The following is a 20761-nucleotide window of genomic DNA, read 5'->3' as shown; positions in this document are numbered from 1 at the left end:
CTGGAATCCCAGGATCGAGTCCCACATCGGGCTCCCTGCTCAGCGGGGAGTCTGCTTCTCCCTCTGACCCTCCTCCCTCTCAGGCTCTCTGTCTCTCATTGTCTCTCTCACAAATAAATAAAATCTTAAAAAAAAAAAACAAAACTTTCAAAGAACCAGCTCTTGGTTTCATTGATCTTGTCTATTGTTTTTTAGTGTATTTCATTTATTTCCACTGTGATCTTTATTATTTCCTTCCTTCTAGTAACTTGGGGCTTTGCTTGTTCTTTTTCTAGTTCATTTAGATCTAAGGATAGCTTGTTTATTTGAGCTTTTGTGTTTCTTGAGGTAGGCCTGTATTGCTCTATATTTCCTTCTTAGAACTGCTTTCACTGCATCCCAGAGATTTTGGACCATTGTGTTTTCATTTTCATTTGTCTCAGTGTATTTTTTAATTTCCTCTTTGATTTCTTCATTGGCCCATTGGTTGTTTAGTAGCATGTTGTTTAGCCTCCATGTGTTTGTGGTTTTTTTCCAGCTTTTTTCTTGTAATTGATTTCTAGTTTCATACTGTTGTGGTTGGAAAAGATGCTTAATATGATTTTAATCTTGTCAAATTTATTTAGACTTGTTTTGTGGCTCAACATGGGATCTGTCCTGGAAAATGTTCCTTGATGTAAGTGGGGTGTTAAAGCCCCCTACTATTATCATACTACTGTCAATTTCTCCCTTTATATCTGTTAATATTTGCTTTATGTATTTAGGTGCTTCAGTCTTGGGCATATAGATATTTACAATTGTTATATCCTCGTATTATATTGATCCCTTTATCATTATGTAATGCACTTCTTTTTCTCTTTTGTGATATAAGTCCATGTGTCACCCTGTGTCTTTTGATTGGAGCATTTGGACCATTTACATTTAAAGTAATTATTGATGTAAATATGTAAGTAAGTATGAACTTATTGCCATTTTGTTGTTTTCTGGTTAGTTCTTGTAGTTCTTCTCTGTTCCTTTCTTCTCTTGCTATCTTTCCTTGTGGTTGATCACTTTCTTTAGTGTTAAGCTGGATTTTCTTTCTCTTCATTTTTTTGTGTATCATAGGTTTTTGGTTTGTGGTTACCATGAGGTTCATATATAACATTCTAAGTATAAGTTGATGGTCACTTAAATTTGAACACATTGTAAAAGAACTTCATTTTTATTCTTCCCTCCACACTTTATGTATATGTTATTATATTTTACATCTTTTTATTTTTTAAAGCGTTTTTTAAAAGATTTTATTTATTTATTTATCTTTTATTTATTTATTTATTTATTTATTTATTTATTTATTTATTTATCACAGAGATAGAGATAGATAGAGCACAAGCAGAGGGAGCGGCAGGCAGAGGAAGAAGCAGGCTTCCCACTGAGCCTGATGCGGGACTCGATCCCAGGACTCTGGGATCATGATCTGAGCTGAAGGCAGCCGCTTAACTGACTGAGCCACCCAGGCATCCCTATTTTATGTCTTTTTATTTTGTGAGTCCCCTTAGCTAATTTTTAAAATATAATTGATTTGACTTCTTTTGTCTTTTCAACTTCATCCTAGCTTTGTAAGTGATGACTACACTACCTTTACTGTGTGTTGCCTTTTACTCATAAAATTTTTTCCTTTCATAATTTCATTTCTAATTATGACTTTTTCTTTTCCACTTAAAAAGATCCCTTTAATATTTCTTCTAAGGCCTGTTTGTGGTGATGAACTCCTTTAACTTTTATTTTTCTGGGAAACCTATCTTTCCTTCAATTCTGAATGATAACCTTGCTGGATAGGGTATTCTTGGTTGTAGGTTTTTAACTTTCAACACTTTGAATATATCATGCCACTCTCTTCTGGCCTGCAAAGTTTCTGCTGAAAATCAGCTGATAAGTTTATGGGGGTTTCCCTTGTAGTAACTAGTTGCTTCTCTATTGCTGCTTTTAAAATTCTGTTAATCTTTGACATTTTAATCATTACATGTCATGGCGTAGACCTCTTTGGGTTCATCTTATTTGGAGCTCTCTGTGTGTCCTGAACCTGGATGTCTATTTCCTCAGTTCAGGGATGTTTTCAGCTACTATATCTTCAAATAAGTTTTCTGCCCCTTTTTCTCTTCTCTTTCTCATACCCTTATAATGCTAGTATTTGCTCACTAGAAATTATCTGAGAGATCCCTTAACCTGCCTTCTTTTTTTTCTTTTTGTTGTTTAGCTTGATTGTTCTCCACTACCCTGTTTTCCAGATTGCTGATCATTCTGTATCCACTAATCTGTGGTTGATCCCCTCTAGTGTATTTTTCACTTCAGTTACTATATTCTTCAATTCTGATTGATTCTTTTTCATATTTTCTTTCTCTTTGTTGACGTTCTCACTGAGCTTCTCCACCCTTCTCTCGAGTCTGGTGAGCATCTTTATGAACTTTTGAACTCTTTATCAGATACACTGTTTATCTTCATCTCATTTAGTTCTTTTTCTGAGGTTTTGTCTTGTTCTTTCATTGGAACATATTCCTGTCTCCTTATTTTGCTTGACTTTCTATGTTTGTTTCTACAAATTAGGTGGAAGTTACTTCTAAAATTGAAGGGATGATTTGATGTATGGTCATCCCCGTGTAGACTGTGTGTGCCTAGTGACTGTAGAGTGTAGGAATGCTGACAAGACTGTCTTCATCTTTGGCCCTCCATCTTGTTCATGTTCACCAGATGACCTCTCTTGGGGTTATGTGTTCTGAGCCCCTTGGAGATTAATATACACACCTTAGAAATGCTACCAAGGCTGGGATGGGGGGAGGCTTGCTTTGGCCTCCCATGAATCTGATAGAGATAACATAGTCTTTCCCCTTCCTGATGCATACATAGGTGGCACCACAAGATCTAATTTAAGGTTAGTTGTCAATTAGGTGCATGCAAACCCTTTGATCTCACTACAGAACACTTCTGCATGTCCCTTCACTTTATAAAATCTGTGGACTAAGATCCAGACTTTGTGGAAGATAGCCATGCAACTGCCTGAATTGTTGCCTCCCTGTTCCCCCCGTCAGTAAGTTACCCTGAATAAAACTCTGTAAACTGCATGGAGTCACCTGCTTCGTTTTCTAGCCTCAAAGTGCCTTCTCAGTTTGGAAGATACTTTACTATCCCTCCCCCACTTTCTAATAGACTGGCTGGCTGGACCTGTGGCTGTCATGGGCTGGGGTCCTGGTGCACTCCAGGACCTCTGGAACTCTCCTGGAGGGATGGCAAGACTTGAAGTGGGTACAGGCTGGGGTGGTCCTGGAACACTCTGTGCAGAGGGCACCTTGGCAGGATAGCTGAAGGTGAAATGGATATAAGCCAGGGGGTCCTGGGGCTCACTGTACAGAGAGTACCCTGGGAGGACAGCTGAAGTTGAAGTGGGTGCAAGCTGGGGTGTCCCAGGATGCTCTGCACAGGGGTGCCCTGGGAGGGGATGCAACTGGAGCTGAAGTGGGCATGGATCAGGACTTCCTGGGTGGTCCATGCAGGGGCACCCTTGTGGGGTGGCTGGAGCCAAGGCATGGCATGGGCTGGAGTGTCCTGGTATACTTTGCACAGGGGTACCCTGGTGAGACAGCTAGCACTGAGGTGGGAAGGGCCAGGGGTTCCCGGGGCACTGTGCCAAGGGTGCCTTGGCAAGTCTGGAGCAGAGGTTGGTGCCAGCCTAGAGTGTTCCAGGTTGCTTTGCACTTGTATCACCTTGACAAGATGGCTGGAGTTATAGTGAGCACTGACTGGGGGTGTCCCGATGTGCAATGTGTTGGGGTCACCTTGGTGGGATAGCTTGGCTGGTATGTGCTAGGGGCCCAGGGCTCACTGAGGCTGCAGGCCAGCTACAGTGCCCAGACCCTGCTCTTGTCTGTGCTATTAAGATGGAAAGGGAGTATAAACTGTAGGGCTTGCCAGCTGAGGGGTTTCAGCAGCTCCCACTGTTCAGCAGAGTTCTAGGACTGGATCCTTAATATTCTAGTTGCCCTTTTGAGCTCCATCTTTTTTTTCCTGTGTCTTCAGTACTGTCCCTCCCTGCTGCAGCTTGCAGCATCAGGGGTAGCGGTTCCCATTGTGACTCTTTCCCAACTCTCTTGCTTTTCTCTATGTGGTCTCTATCTTTTGTTGTATAGAAGCTGTTCATTTGGCCCTCAGGTGTAGATTTAGAGCATCTGTGGAGGAAGTGAGTTCTTGGTCTTCCTACATTGCCATCTTGGACCAGAAATCCCTGTACCTGCTTTTTAAAAATGCCATTTATTTATTGAAACTGCAGTTTCTGACATCCCGGATTTGGCTGGTTGCATTATTGTGGTGACATTAAACATGTTCCTTTTTTCCTATTTTCTATAAACTTACAGTTTAGATGTAGATGTTTGATTAGATTCATGTTCAGTTTTTTTTTTTTTTTTTTCTTTTTCGGTGAGAATAATTCCTTGGTGGTGCTGTGTATTCCTTATTGCATCCCATCAGAAGGAGTGTATCTGCTTTTCCTATTACCAGTGAAGAATGGCTTCAGATGTTGTGAGCCTGATCCATCATTTATAAAGTTTTTATCAACCTTTCTTATATTGGCTTTCAAAGCCTTACATGATTGTTACCTAGATCCATTTTTTTTTTAAATAAAATTAAGGGTTACAAATTTGTGATTTCTAATTCTGTTATTCCTTCTGCATTTATTAGCTGTGATTTTCTATTTAAAAAGAAGCTTCACTTCATATCCCTTTCCCCTCTTCCTTATGCTCTCCTTACCCCTATTGGTAACTATTTTTATTAGTTCTTTTTGGAATCATAAGTAAATACATGGGTATATTTGAGCTCCCACTTCTTCTTACTGTCCTCGGCATCTTGCTTGTTTCACTTAACAGCATATCCAGTGATTCCTCTGGGAGTAGTTATAGAGACTGTCCTGATTCCTTTTTCCCAGTCTCCTTCATTTTCATGCCAGCCTCCAGCATCCTAGGGAATAAGACCAAGACCAAGCTTAGTAGTTGCCACCTCTGCTCACCAGGTCTAATCATGACAGATCTCATGACAGATCCTTTATATATACATAAATTGTACCTTACAGTTTATTTTTTTTAATTTTTAAAAAGATTTTATTTATTTATTTGGGAGAGAGAGAGAGCACATGAGGGGGGAGGGTCAGAGGGAGAAGCAGACTCCCTGCTGAGCAGGGAGCCCGATACAGGACTTGATCACGGGACCCCGGGATCATGACCTGAGCCGAAGGCAGTCGCTTAACCAACTGAGCCACCCAGGTGCCCCTGTATCTTACAGTTTAAAGAGCACTTGCAAATCCATCATTCTTTTTTTTTTTTAAAGATTTATTCATTTATTTTAGGGAGAGAGAGCACGTGCAAATGAGGGGAGGGGCAGAGGGAGAAGGAGAGAGATCCTCAAGCAGACTCCCTACAATAGAGAATCCTGGCAGACACCACTTTGACCAAGTGATTAAGTTTTTTAAAAGATTTTATTTATTTATTTGTCAGAGAGAGAGAGAGGCAGACAGAGGAAGAAGCAGGCTCGCTGCTGAGCAAGGAGCCCGATGCGGGACTCGATCCCAGGACCCTGGGACCATGACCTGAGCCGAAGGCAGATGCTTAACTGACTGAGCCACCCAGGCATCCCCAAGTGATTAATTTTAACATCACCCCACTAATAAGACACTTTGATATCATATGCCCCCAATATGATGTACTGAGAAGGGCACATCACTTATATGGTGTTCTTGCAAATAATGCATAACCTCAATCTAATCATGAATAAACATTAGACAAATCCAACTGAAGGCCATTCTACAAAGACATTGCACAAAATAACTGACCAGTGCTCTTTAAAAGGCTCAAGGTCAGGGTGCCTGGGTGGCTCAGTCAGTTAAGCATCCGACTCTTGGTTTTGGCTCAGGTCTTGATCTCATGTTGTGGGATCAAGCCCCATGTGGGCCTCCATGCACAGCACAGAGTCTGCTTCAGAATCTCTCTCCCTCTCCTGCTGCCCCCCGTCCCCGCAAATAAAGAAATAAAATCTTTTTAAAAAAGTGAAAGCCTTAAGGTCATGCGCAACAAAGAAATACTAAGGAACTGTCACAGATCAGAGGAGACTAGAAAGACATGGGAACCTAATGCAATTTCAAATTTTGGGTTGGATCCAGCAATGGAAAAAGGAAGTTGGTGACCAATAGGAAAAGTTTACATAGATTCTATTGTAGCAAGCTTAATTTCTTAGGTTTGATCATAGTTCTCTTGTTATGAAGATGTTAACTTAAGGGGAAGCTCAGTGAAGAGCATATGAGAAATCTCTGGATTATTTTTGTAACTCTTGTAAATCTAATATCAAAATCGAGCATTAAAAATATACATATATTAGGGAGATCTCCAATTATGGCAATATTATAACTAGATAACCTAAAGAATAAGAATCTACAAAAAATGAAAATTCTAGAACTGACATTACTCAATAGTAATAGGGGTTACCAGCAAATTAGACACAGATGAAGAGAAGACTTGCAGAGAGGTCAGTAGAAATGATCCAGACTAAAGCACAAAGAGAAAATAGAAGGAAAAATATAGAAAGTAGCATTTTAAAATATGGGACCTAGTAAACAGGTCTGTTGTATAACTGAAGTTCCAGAAAACAGAGTAGAGAGAGAATGGGGTAGCAGCAGGGTTGGAAGATGTAGTGGATGACAGTGATCTAAAAGTAACAAAGACATCAAGCCTTAGAATAAAGCACTAACAACCCTAAGCAGAATTAAAAAAAAAATCATACCCAGGCGTATTTAGTAAAATTCTGTTCTAAGCCAAAGAAAAGGGTGGGGGGCCCCTAACTTAAACCATCTAGAGAAAAAAGACCCACTACCTTCTAATGGAAATGATTGAAGCTAGAAAATACTTGGAATGGAAGCTTCAAAGTGATGATAGAAAGTAACTTTCAATCTAGAATTCTAAACCTAGTGAAAATATTCTTCAAAAATGAAGATAAAAGGAAGACATTCTCAGACAAAAACTAATAATTCACAACCAGATAATAATAATTTGTCACCAGGAGATTTGCACCAAAGGAATTTTCAGTCAGAAGAAAATGATACCCATATGGAAGCAGAGAAATGCAAGAAAGAATGAAAAGCAACAACAATTACATGACATGTAAATGGACCAGGTACTGCGATTAAAAGAGAAGGATCGGGTGCCTGGGTGGCTCAGTCAGTTAAGTGGCTGCCTTCAGCTCAGGTCATGATCCCAGGGTCCTGGGATCGAGCCCTGCATCGGGCTCCCTGCTCAGCAGGGGGTCTGCTTCTCCCCTCTCCCTCTGCTCTCTCTCTGTCAAATAAATAAAATCTTAAAAAAAGAGAGAGAGAAGGATCATCAGACTGGGTAGAAAAACAGAAACCAACTAAACACTGCTTGTACGACATAACCTTAAAAGTAAGGATAAAGGATGGAAAAAGATACATTAAACCTTAAGCACAAGAAAGCAGGTGCAGCTGTACTAGTATCAGGGAAAGTACACTTTAAGTCAAGAAGCATTAATAGAAAGAAAGAAAAAGGACATTTCATAGTGATCAAAGGTTGAAAAAGTCCATCCAAGAGATACTGTTTAAAATCTATACACATGGGACACCTGGGTGGCTCAGTCGGTTAAATGTCTGCCTTCGGCTCAGGTCATGATCCCGGGGTCCTGGGATTGAGTCCCATATCGGGCTCCTTGCTCAGCAGGAAGCCTGCTTCTCCCTCTCCCACTCCCCTTGCTTGTGCGCTCTCTCTCTCTGACAAATAAATAAACAAAATCTTTAAAATCTATGCACACTAATGATTTAGCTTCAAAATATGCAAGTACAATTTTACAAGACTGGAAGAAAAACAGATACAATAACAAACGTGTAGGAGATTTTAACATTTTTTTCTCTCATAAACTTAAAAACTAGGTAGACAAAAAAATCAGTAACAATATAGAAGAATTGGGCAATTAACAAACTATATCTAATTGACTTACATATAACACTACACCCAGTGATTGCAATATGCATTTTCTTTTAAAAGTGTGTATGAAACACCAGAATTGTCTATGTGCTGGATCATAAAGCAATTATGAAAAAATTTCAAAGGACTAAAAACATATGTAGAGTTAATATAGAAATGAATAACAAAAATATAACCAGCAACTACCCAAATATTTGGAAATTAAGCAATTCATTACTAAATTCATGAATCAGAGAAGTCATAATGGAAATCAGAAAATAGAAAATAATGATCATTTTTAAGAGTTATTGAGGTATAATTGACATAAAGGGTTATATTTGTTTCAGGTGTACAACCTAGTGACTCAGCAATTTTATACATTACTCAGTGCTCACCATGATAAGTCACCACCATCTGTCACCATACAATGTTATCACAATATTATTGACTATATTCCCTATGCTGTACTTTTCATCTCTGTGACTTACTTATATGAATGATCATTTTTAAATGGTACATCAAAGCTTGTAGGATGCAGCTAAAGCCAAGCTTAAAAGAATATGTGTAGACTTATATTTACATGTTAGAAGAGAAATAGTCTGAAAATCCGTTATCTAGGTATATCTGAAAAATCAGAAAAGAATAGCAAGTTAAACCCAAAGAAATGGTAAGGAAATCACAAAAACAGGAAATTTAAATGAAATAGAAAACCAATATGCAGTAGGATCAGCAAAGCTAAAATTAGTTCTTTGGAGAGATTAATAAAATTAATTAATCCCTAGCAAAACCGAACAAAAAGAAAAGAAAGTACGAATTCACTAAGATCAAGGATAAAGAGGACATCATTATAGATCCTATAGACATTAGAAAAATAAGAGGTTTATGAACAATGTTATATCTAGAAATTTGAAAATGTAGATGAAATAGAGAAATTTTCAGGAAAATACAATTTACAAAACAGATACAAGAAGAAATAAAACATCTGAAAAATGTTAAAACACTGAATCTGTAGTTTAATACCTCACAGTGTTCTAAAATTGTGATGACCGCACAACTCTATGAATATACTAAACACCATTATATTATACACTTTAAGTTGGTGAGTTGTGGCATGTGAATTATATCTCAGTAGAGCTGTTTAAAACAACAGGGGAGCCTGGGTGGCTCAGTTGGTTAAGCATCTGACTCTTGATTTCAGCTCAGGTCTTGATCTCAGGGTTATGAACTCAGGTCTTGATCTCAGGGTCATGAGTTCAAGCCCTGCTTTGGGCTCCACGCTAGGTATAGAGCCTTACTTAAAAACAACAACCCTTCCTACCAATAAAATTTCAGGCCCTGATGGCTTCACCAATGAATTCTTTCTAACCTGTGAGGAAGAAATGCAATGATCTTTTATAAAGCCTTACAGAGAATAGAAAAAAAGGAAACACAACTTGTGTTATGAGACAAGCATAATCTTGATACCAAAACCTGAAAAGGATTATTATGAGAACACTAAACTTTGTCATGAACAGAACTGCAGAGTTTTCTAGCAAAACATTAGCAAACTGAATTCAGCTTTATATAAAAATGATCAATATTACAATCAAGTTGGTTTGATCCAGCAGTGCCAAGTTCGTTTAACATTTGAAAAGCAACGAGTAGAATTCCCCACTCTAACACAATAAGGGCGAGAACTCATAAAGTTATCTTTCACTAGATGCAGACTAAATTTAATATCTAGTCATAATTTTAAAAACTTTTTGCAAACTAGGATTAGGACAAAAGTTGCATACTTTGACAAAAGGTATTTACAAAAATAAAACTGCTGTTATTCACAGATGACATGATTGTGTACCTAGAAAATCCAAATAAGTCTATAGATAACCTATTGGAATTAAATAAAATTAAGTGAATTTATTGAAAGTCTTTAGATACAAAGTCAATGCACAAAAACTGATTTTATTCCTCTGTACCAGAACAAACTATTATAAAATGAATTTAAAATATGATTGTTTATAATGCATTAAAAAATCAAATTTAGGAATAAATTTAAATAAATATGTGCAAGACTTTGACAGAAAACTAAAAATATAATTAAAAGAAATTAAAAGAGACCCAGATACGTGAATAGGTACATACCCACTAGTATGTTGGAGCCAGGTCATAGTAGCTCATGAGAGCTGACCATGCACATCTCTCCCCAACTCCATGTTCAGTGATGATATGTTGAAATCGTCCACAGTGGGAGTATTTACACCATGGAAATAAACAAATACTATAAAATCAGGGCTCTCTCCCACCCTCAAGAGCCTGTCATTAAACATTTACCAGCACACTACTGAATATACTATATTCATGGATTGGAAGACTCATTAGTAGAGGGATGTTGTCAAAGAATAATTCAGAGGAATTTGTTATCTGCATGCTCCTCTGAGGAATAGTAGTCATTATACTGTTGTCAGTGAACAAAGGCAAAAGCAAATTTATAGCTGAGAGGAGAGAGAAAAAAACCTGAAGTCTGGGAACAGTGAATCACCCAGTGTTTGCTGTTAGTAACTCTGTCTTGGCCAGGTGTGAACCATGGCCCTCATGAAAACTTCTCAACTCTTCCCATTGTGGTCAAAAGTTCCTAAAGGAGAGAATTTAACCAGAAGGGCTTTATTCTCTGATGCAGAATCATTTGGGGATGTCAGTTTGATACTGGCAGAATAGCAACATTTATATACCTGAACATCCAACAGTGGAGGAGAGCAAAATATACCAGAGCAATTATAAATATTATAAGAAACATTTAGAACCTATTTTGTACCCAGTTTTTTGGTCAGCATGGGTCTAATCAAGAGCATACATCTTAAAGATCAGTTTGGTCAATTTTAGTGAAGTAATTGGGTTTTTCCCCTTTGATTAATTGATTGTTTCATTTTTTTCAAGACCTGTATCCCAACAGTACTGTAAAATCTACTAGCTATTTGCATAGAGTTCATTTTCTTGGCCAATATTCAAGGGCACATCTACTTAGAATCATTCTAAATAATGAAGTTACGTTAGTCTAGCCAAAAATGATTTCCTTTAAAGTCAGTATTCATTTTGCTTCTGTAATTATCCTAGATTTGTCCATGGGAATCTTACAAGTATTCTCCAGTGGGAGTCTCCTGTGTTCTTTTGTGGGTTTGGTTGTTTTTTTGTTTTTGTTTTTTGAGCACTTCCTTGCATTCTGTCATTACAAAATGTTCCAGGTTCATCTTGTCCTTACTTGGTCCCAGTTCTGGAATCAGTTTCTAAGAAGCCCTGGTTCCTTTTTGTGGAGAACACAGAAACTTGGTATTTATTTATTTATTTATTTATTTATTTATTTATTTATTTATTTATTTATTTATTTTTAAAGATTTTATTTATTCATCTGAGAGAGAGAGAATGAGAGAGAGCACATGAGAGTGGGGAGGGTCAGAGGGAGAAGCAGACTCCCTGCCGAGCAGGGAGCCCGATGCGGGACTCGATCCCAGGACTCCAGGATCATGACCTGAGCCGAAGGCAGTCGCTCAACCAACTGAGCCACCCAGGCGCCCCGAAACTTGGTATTTAGAAACCCAGGGTCGGGCGCCTGGGTGGCTCAGTTGGTTAAGCGACTGCCTTCGGCTCAGGTCATGATCCTGGAGTCCCTGGATCGAGTCCCACATCGGGCTCCCTGCTCGGCGGGGAGTCTGCTTCTCCCTCTGACCCTCCCCACTCTCATGTACACTCTCTCATTCTCGCTCTCTCAAATAAATAAATAAATCTTTAAAAAAAAAAGAAAGAAAGAAACCAGGGTCTAAGCACTAGATCTGCTGTTACTTCTGGGGTGGCGGTGCTTGTGGGTCCTTTCAGTGGACAGAGCTGGAGAAAAAGAGCAGTTGCATAGATCCAACCAGCTGTATGCATATGTATGTACACACGTGCACATGCATATGTCCACACACAGTTGCATAGTTTTTATTTTTATTTTTTTAAAGATTTTATTTATTTGACAGAGAGAGACACAGCGAGAGAGGGAACACAAGCAGGGGAACTGGGAGAGGGAGAAGCAGGCTTCCCGCAGAGCAGGGAGCCCGATGCGGGGCTCGATCCCAGGACCCCGGGATCATGACCTGAGCCGCAGGCAGACGCCTAACGACTGAGCCACCCAGGCGCCCCAGTTGCATAGTATTTAAAATCATGATTGTACTGGTGCCTCCAGCTCTAGTGTAATCCCACACTGCCTCCCCCCCTTCCATGCTTGTGGCTCCCTTCTCCCACAATCATCTGAAGAATCTTGGAATCAAATTCTACTTTTGAAGTCTCTGCCTCTAGTAGCTGTAAAGTGAGGCTCAGGGTCAGATCTCCATGATAAGTGGATGTCCAGTTGCAGGATTCCAAGTATTTATACAGTAGAAGGGGTATATCCCAGATGTCTTGTGTTCTGAAGCTTAAGAACATTTGTGGTTAAAAGTACTTGATAGAAAAAAAAAGTACTTGAAATGCTTCTTTCTGGCATGGTTTCAAGGGCAAATTTCATATTCAGTATTCCAGTTACTATAGCCATGTAACAAATTGTCTCAAGACTTAGTAAAATAGCTATTTGCTTGCTGATCAGATAGGACACAGTGAGAATGGTTTATTTCCACTGTTATGTTTGGAGTCTTAACCAGAAGACTGGAGGCTAGGAGTTTCTGAAGTGCCCATCACTCACGTGTCTGGTGGTTGATGCTGGCTTTCAGCTTAGATCTCAGTTCCTCTCCCCCTGGCCTCCCACGGAGGCTTCTCCACATCAGTTACTTCCTTTCCTCTCCTCTCCTCCCTCCCCACCCCTCCCAGCCCAGTGGCTGGTTTTCCCAGAGCAAGCCTCCCAGAAAGAGAGATATAGTCTGCCACAGTCTATTATATAAATTGTATTTTTTTAAAGATTTTATTTATTTGACAGAGAGAGACACAGCAAGAGAGGGAACACAAGCAGGGGGAGTGGGAGAGGGAGAAGCAGGCTTCCCGCTGAGCAGGGAGCCCAATGTGGGGCTCCATCCCAGGACCCTGGGATCATGACCTGAGCCGAAGGCAAACGCTCAACCGACTGAGCCAGCCAGGCGCCCCTATAAATTGTGTTATATATAGTGATATCTGTTAGAAATGCACCTGGCATTTGTTGGGCATATGACTTGTACGTATGTTATTTACCCAACTAAACTACAAAGTTTAAGGAGAGAAACATTTTCAAGTTTGTAAAGTTTTTACAAATGTATGTCCCATGCACTTTCCTCAGGAAACTCCTAGGGAACATGCTCTCCTACAAGCCAGTAAGCCAAGGAAGAGGAAGGCCTGGTATGTGGGAAACAAAGGATCCAACACAGGAGAGAGGTGAAGGAAATCCCCAGATCCCTAATGGTTAAGTGGGTTTCCGGTTGCTGTGCTGCAAAGCAGATTTCCCCAAAGCTTAGCAACTTCAAACAGCCATTTTATCATGCTCCAGATTCTTTGGATCAGAAATTCAGACAGGGCACAATGGGAATGGCTTATTCCATGTTGTTGGAGTCCTTAGCTATAAAGAGTCTATGCCTAGAGGTGACCTGAAAGCTGGGAGCTGGAGTTATCTGAGGCATATTTACTTGCACAGTGAGTGGTTGGTTGTCAGTAGACCACTCCACCTACCAGAGCACCTACACATGGATTCTCCCTGTGGCCTGGGCTTCCTCACAGAATGGCCACCTCAGGGTAATTAGATGGTACGTGGCAACTCAAAGTGAGCATCAGAGCTTCTTTTTTTTTTTTTTTTAAGATTTTTTTTTTTTAAATTTATTTGAGACAGAGAGAACGAGAGAGAGAGAGCACATGAGAGGGGGGAGGGTCAGAGGCAGAAGCAGGCTCCCTGCCGAGCAGGGAGCCGGATGCGGGACTCAATCCCGGGACTCCGGGATCATGACCTGAGCCGAAGGCAGTCACTTAACCAACTGAGCCACCCAGGCGCCCCAGCATCAGAGCTTCTAAGTGAATATCCTAGCAAGCGAGATGGAGGTTGTATCACTTTGTATGATCTAACCTTGGAAGTTACCTTGGACAAGTAGAGAAAGTCACTATTTCCTCTGCATGCTACAGGTTACAAGTGACTGGCTGTTGGCCCAGAGTCGAGAGGAAGCCACATACACCTCACCTCAAAGAACTTGTAGACCTGTCTTAAAACTGCTACGGGGGTTGTCCTGGGTGAGAGTTAGCAGTAGGTATAGCAGGGAAGCAGCTCAGATTGGAAGAGGCCAGAAGGTCCTAGCAGAGGGTGATTTATGGGGGTGACATCATTAAGAGTCCCTGATACATCTAGACATCTTGGGAAGAGATTTTTAGAGTAGTGCAGGGAGATTGAATTATTAGTAAGTACATATTAAACAAAATAATTGATTATTAACTCTGGGTGGACAATAATTATATAAGGGAAAATTTCACATGAAGTCATGTGGATATCATTTACACAGTGACAATAATGCAAACACCAATTACTGTACTAACCAAGTAGCATGATATAACTTATATTGGGAAGATGAGGGATAGGAAGGGCATATCATATGGTGAGTTGGATATGGGAGAGGAAGAGCGAATGTCCCTATCATCCATCCATAATTAATGCATACAAATTAAGAAAAAGTAGCATGCCATTTGGAGACATACTCTGAAATACTCAGCCAAAGGCAGGAAAAAGTATTACAGGAAATGGCAGGAGACGGGTTCAGGGGAAGAAAGCAGGATTTCTGTTTTCAAAACCTTTTACTTGTTAACCTATGTGGCGGTCCAACTTTGATGAAAATAACTAAAAAACAAACTTTCTAGCAAAAGAAACGCTAGGTCTGGATCATTTTACAGGTGTACACTACCAATCATTTAAGCTAATCCCTATTATATATAAACTGTTTCAGAGACTAGAAAAAGAAGGAACATACCCTCATTATTAGGTGATGAGCCTGCTATGGTCTGATTGTTCATGTCCCCCCAAAGTTATATGTTGAAATCCTATGGTATTAGAAGGTAGAGCCTTTGGGAGGTGCTTAGGTCATGAAGGTGGGGCTTCATGAATGGTATTAGTGCTTTTGTAAAAAAGGTTCTACAGAGATCCCTTGCCTCTTCCACCACTTTGAGAACACAGTGAGAAAGTCCCGGCTGTGAATCAGGAAGAAGGCCCTCACCAAAATGTGACCATGCTGGCGCCTTGATCTTGGACTTGTCAGCCTCCAGAGGTGTGAGAAATAAATTTCTGTTGTTTATAAGCCAACCAGTTTATAGTATGTTGTAGAGGAGCCCGAACGGACTAAGACGGAGCCTAATATTACCTTGACCCCAAAGCCAGATAAGGAGCTATAACAATAAAAAACATGCACCAGACTTGCTTAAGAACATAGGTACACTCCCAGTCCCCAGGCTCTGGGAGCTGCGAGAGAGCTTCTCTGTCCTGAGATGGAGGCAGACGGAACCCAGGCTGTGAGTGTGAAGGCTGAAGGGTTGTGGTGGGAATAGAGACCTGTACCTTATAAGCCAGGGGGCTATAGGTTTCATATAGTTGCTCTTTTATTCCCTTTCAGTATTTTGGTAACTTAAAAAAGACATTTGAAAGAAAAAAAAAATAGGTACAGAAATCCTAGGTGAAAAATGGCAAGCCAAATCAAGCAAGAAGTGCATGTGGGCCTGTGCATGAGCGTGCACGCACCCCCACACACGCACCAGCAGGACATTTTGTGTAACCCAGGAATGCAAGGAAGGGCTTCACAGTGGGCCTTGAGTTGGCAGTTGGCTGCCCTGAGCCTGTCATTTTTCCCTCTGGGGCTTCCAGTGCTGTTAAGGAAAGCCAGCACACTCTTCAGTCCTCATTATTATCACTGCCCCGGAACTTACAGGCACCAAAGCCACCCCCTGTTCCAGTGCCAGACCTGCCCCTGCACCTGCACCTCATTTCAGCTGACTGTGGGTGAAAGCCGTGGTGATTGTGATGCCACTGCATACCAGGGGTCCTCACACCCGACTTCCCACCAGCTGGAGTTCTGATTACCACCAGACTGGCGGGAAGGCCAACTCCAGACTCGCACCCTGAGGCTCTGCTGCCTTAGGACCCTTCTGATGCCAACTGTCATAGCCTGGGTGCCTCATAAAGCGGAGTCTGAGGCCGTGAGAGTCTGTGCTGTCATTCGCATCTCCGGAGAGGACTGAGGAAAGGGGGTGGAAGGAGGGAGAGCCAATCCGAGAGTGTGTTACTGAGCTGTCTGCCATTGAGTGCAGTTGACTGTTTTGTCTCATGGCACATCCCCTCAGAAACCACATAAACTGCTGGCTCCTGCCTTTTGCTGGTCAGAGGTCTGCCTTGTGTGGCTGGAGCAAGGCTCTCTTGATACCTCAGTGGACGTGAGAGCGGCTGCCTCCACAGTAACACCTTAACCATGAATCTCAGCAGTGGGTGCCCCTGGCTCCTCGTCTGAGGGAACCGCAGCCTGATGGAGGGAACCGCACGTGCCATTGCTCAGGCTGTTCCGTGCACATGTGCACCCCTGAGGAGACAAAACTGAGATGGCATCCTTGCCATATGGAAAATAATCTAATCCCTACCTCACTCCATACCCTAAGCAAAATACTTTTCAGCAAAGATCTCAAAAAAATTTATTTATTTATTTTCAAATGGAATTTAATTTTATTATCATTATTTGGTTTTTTGTTTTGTTTTTGTTTTTGTTTTTGTTTTGGCGGGGGGAGAGAGAGAGGAGGAGCAGAGGGAGAGAGAGAATCTTAAGGAGGCTCCACACCCAACACAGAGCCCGACACCGGCTCCATCTCACAATCCTGAGATCATGATCTGAGCCAAAACCAAGAGTGGGACGCTTAACTGACTGAGCCACCCAGGTGCCCCTCAAACAAAATTTAAAGAAGAAAATATAGGAGATATCAAAAGAGTTCTTGAAACAGAAGCACAAACCACAAAAAGTTGATATATTTTATATTGAAATTTTAGAAACTGTACATCAAAAGATAATATGAGTTATAAACTTGGAGATGTTTACAACATATACCTTATAAAGAATTAGCACCCAGAATATATCAAGAACTGTTATAAATCAATAAGAGAAAGACAAAGTATACAATGGCAAAATGGTAAAAGAATATGGACAGACAACTCACACAAGAGGAACCCCAAATAGCAAATAAACATATGAAACAATGCTCATTATCATTAATAACAGAGTAATGAAGATTAAAACCATAATATGGGTCTCTCCACACTTGGGTGTGATTCGCAGATGGACTGCTGCAAGTGTTGTATTGGCCAAAACTGGACAAGTGTTGACTTAGGAATACATGCCTATGAATAAAAGTATGAAGACACACACTTCACATTTATGTAGCTGTTATCTGGTGGAGGGCAAGGGGGCAGGGGTAGGGCTTCTGTATTTTTAATGTTTTTTTTTTTCTTAAGCTGGGTGATGGAAACATGGCTTTCATCATGTTATAATTTATACATTTTTTTCCAGTATAATATTTCACAAAAGAGAAGCAAAAGATGTGTTCATGTACTGAGCTCCTCTTTTGTGCTAGACCCTGTGCGGAGTGCTGGTGGGGGTTAGCAGTGTGTGAGTTCCAGGCCTTGCCCCCTTGGGATCTCCCAGTCTTAGAGAGGGAGAAGAGAAGGCAGGACTTAATAGGGGTTGCATGGGTTGAGTGGTGGAGGGAGGCCCAATTACAACCCTGTCATACAGGTGCCCGCAAACATCTCTTGACTGGGCCCATGGGAAGAAGTGGCCCAAAGGGATATGTGGGGAAGAAGTCAGCAAAGTAAGAGGCCAGGTGGGCAGCACTTTGGAGCTGGATGTCCTGGGCTCAAATCTCAAGATTTTTACTTACTGCTTAGGGTGCCTCTTTGAACTTTAGCTTCTTCGAGATAAAATAGAGATAGCTCCCACCTTTTCCTGGTTATTGTGAGGTTGGGGGGCACATGGCAGATGCTCGACAAACAGTAGGTCTTGTTTTAAAGAGGGCAAAGCATAGGTCAGATCTACTGCCGTCTTCATGTTCACTTTGTATTTTATTTTTTCCAAATACAATCTAAGGTAAATAGAGGGGCATGATGAATCCCCATGTGCCCATCCCCAGCCCAGACTCATTCCATCTACACCTCTATCCCCTTTCCCTATTATGTAGTCAGTCTGGGCCTCATGTCACTTGGCCATGTGCATTGCTATCTAAAAGAGCTCCCCTTGACCTTTGGGCAGATGGTGATCTCCCTGCAGAACACCACGGCAACCAGCCGCTACCTGCGAGTCCTCCCGCCTTCTACACCGTACTTCGCTCTGGGATTGGGTGAGTCATTCTAGCAGTGGTCTGGACCCCCTCAAAATTGTATCTGGGGCTTGCTCCTGGCACAGGCCCACCTGACTGTCAGAGGAGCCTGGGCCCACCTTTCCCTTAGCAGTCCCTGGGTCCCTCCTGCTCTGCCGATAGCCTGCCCTGCTCCCACCCATGCTCCTGGTGATGTCTCTGAGTCCTGCCGGCCCCTTTCTTCAGGCGCCCCCTCCAGGCCCTGGGCCTGCCCTCTGCTCACCCTCCATGCTGCCAGTGCCCCCAGTCAAGCCATCCTCATTCCTCACTTAAACCATTGTGGGGGCTTCCCAGCCGGCCCTCCAGCTTCCACGACACAGTGCTTTTTCCAAGAATAGCTCTGGTCATGTCATTCCCCTCCCCAACCATGCTCGGAAGCTCAAATGGCTCTCTGCTGGCCACAAAATAAATTCTAAGCCATCAGGCCAGACATGGCCTCCCCTAACTATTCCAGATGGACCATATCACTCCCCCACCCACTTGCCCGGGCCCTGGTGTTTTCACCTGGACTCCCTGCCCTAGCAGCCTGTCCCCCTTGCGTGCCCTGGTGGTTCTGCCATCAGCATGGCCTTGACCCAGAAGGCATCTACTTATGGAGCAGCCCAGCTGTGATGGGGTCTACCTGTGTCCCCTGGTTGCTGCCTGTAGCACTTGAACTCAAGCCCCGGTGGCTGGCTGGTCCCCAGGTCCTCATCTGTTGCTTTTGTCATGCACAGGGATGTTCCCAGGAAAAGGTGGAATGGTGGCTCCTGGAATGACCTGCCAGTACATCGTCCAGTTTTTTCCCGACTGTCTTGGGGATTTTGATGATTTTATCTTAGTCGAGACCCAGTCAGCCCACCCACTCCTAATCCCCTTGCAGGCCCGGAGGCCACCCCCAGTGCTGACGTGTGAGTGTGTACTCTGCCTTCCTTGGGATTCAGTTAGGGTTGACAAGTCCCTGTAAAGACTGCTTGCTCTCAGGGCCCCTTTGTGGCAGCACATGACTTGGTCCTCCTGGGCAGGGGCTTCTGGGTCCTCAGGGGATACCTGCTAGCAGCTTCCACACAGCCTTCCTTTGTGTCAGGCCCCAATTGTCCTACTGCCCAGTGGAGGCTGACTCAGAATTACACACAGCAGGAGAGGAGGCCAGCAGCCTAGCTAGCCTCAGCTCAGGCTTTGCTGGCTCCTGGATCCCCGTGTGGGCCTGCGCCACACTGAGCCAAGGAAGGGGTACCTGGGGCCCCCAGCGGATGTCACCTCTGTGGCTGTGTGGGTGGCTTCTTTGGGAAAGCTGGCTTTGGCTGGGCTCCCTCATTAGCAGCAAGCCTCTTCAGCTGGGCACAGGACTCTGGCCCACAATCCCCAGGGCCACGCTGCGTGGCCCTGGCTGAGGCCTGAGTCAACAGTGAGCACAGACGGGGCACCTGGGTGGCTCAGACGGTTAAGCATCTGCCTTCCGCTCAGGTCATGATCCCGGGGTCCTGGGATCGAGCCCCGCATCGGGCTCCCTGCTCAGCAGGGAATCTGCTCCTCCCTCTCCCTCTGCTGCTCCCCCTGCTTGTGCTCTCTCTCTCTCTCTGTCAAGTAAATAAAATCTTAAAAAAAAAAAAAAAAAAAAAACCAGTGAGCATAGACTCCTGTTGATCTAGCCAGCAGTGCATGGAGACCGGTGGCTGCCATGTGGGTGCAGGGCTCAGGGCGTGTCCCCATTCATCCTCTCTGCTCTGGGTGCTGGGCCAGAGCCCCTGCATCCTTCCACGGCTGCTCTGAGCTCTGGCTGGACCTCAGCTGAACAAGGGCAACAGGGCCTATTCAGAGCAACGTGTTATTTCTGTTGTGCATCTTTTCCTATGGCTCTAGTATCACCAGTGTTGGACTGCGGTTACTGCCTCATTGGGGGAATGAAGGTAACCAGATTCATCTGCAAAAACGTGGGCTTCAGCGTCGGCAAGTTCTGCATCATGCCTAAGAAGAGCTGGCCGCCACCAAGTTTCAGGGTGAGTGATCACAGACTGCTACCTGAAGCAGGAACAAACCCATCCAAAGAAGTCCCGCCCACCCCCATCCCATGAGGAATGTGCTGGAGTGCACCTGTGACTGGAGACGCAGAGACAAAAGAATTGTGTAACGTCTGTCTCGCCCAGCTGCCATAATCAACATATATGGAGACGAGTGCTGTAGTTCTTGTCACACCACCGAAACCTGTGTCACCTGGGCACCTTGTATCTCCTCCCTTATCCTTCCAAGCCTGGCTCAAGTGTCACTGCATTTACTCCTTCAGTCAGTCATTACTGTGGCAAATGTTTTCATACTTCTGAGGTCCTACGTTGGCAGCTCTTTGGCTGAATTCTGTGTGTGTATTTATTTGGCACAGTGCTCAAAAACATTTTTGGGGACATTTAAAACTAGGGGGATTTCACCTAAAAATCTGCATTTCCAGTCTCTGAAAAATTGGAGGGGTGCCTGGCTGGCTCAGTTGGTAGAGCATG

General features: G+C 42.8%; 1 protein-coding gene across 1 annotated transcript in view; it reads left to right on the top strand.

Annotated features, from left to right (window-relative positions):
* The window catches only part of DLEC1 (DLEC1 cilia and flagella associated protein), a 74957-nt gene that overhangs the window by 24532 nt on the left and 29664 nt on the right, over nt 1-20761 (top strand). Inside the window, exons 7-9 of the mRNA XM_064590080.1 lie at nt 18185-18272; nt 19007-19180; nt 20133-20269. Coding sequence (XP_064446150.1) covers nt 18185-18272; nt 19007-19180; nt 20133-20269 — 399 coding nt within the window. The remainder of the gene's footprint in view (nt 1-18184; nt 18273-19006; nt 19181-20132; nt 20270-20761) is intronic.

Source organism: Mirounga angustirostris, unplaced genomic scaffold, assembly GCF_029215605.1.
Source record: "Mirounga angustirostris isolate CCGP_5_RB_7025 unplaced genomic scaffold, mMirAng1.0.hap1 SCAF_1, whole genome shotgun sequence".
Classification (NCBI taxonomy): domain Eukaryota; kingdom Metazoa; phylum Chordata; class Mammalia; order Carnivora; family Phocidae; genus Mirounga; species Mirounga angustirostris.
This window is presented reverse-complemented; position numbering and strand designations above follow the sequence as displayed.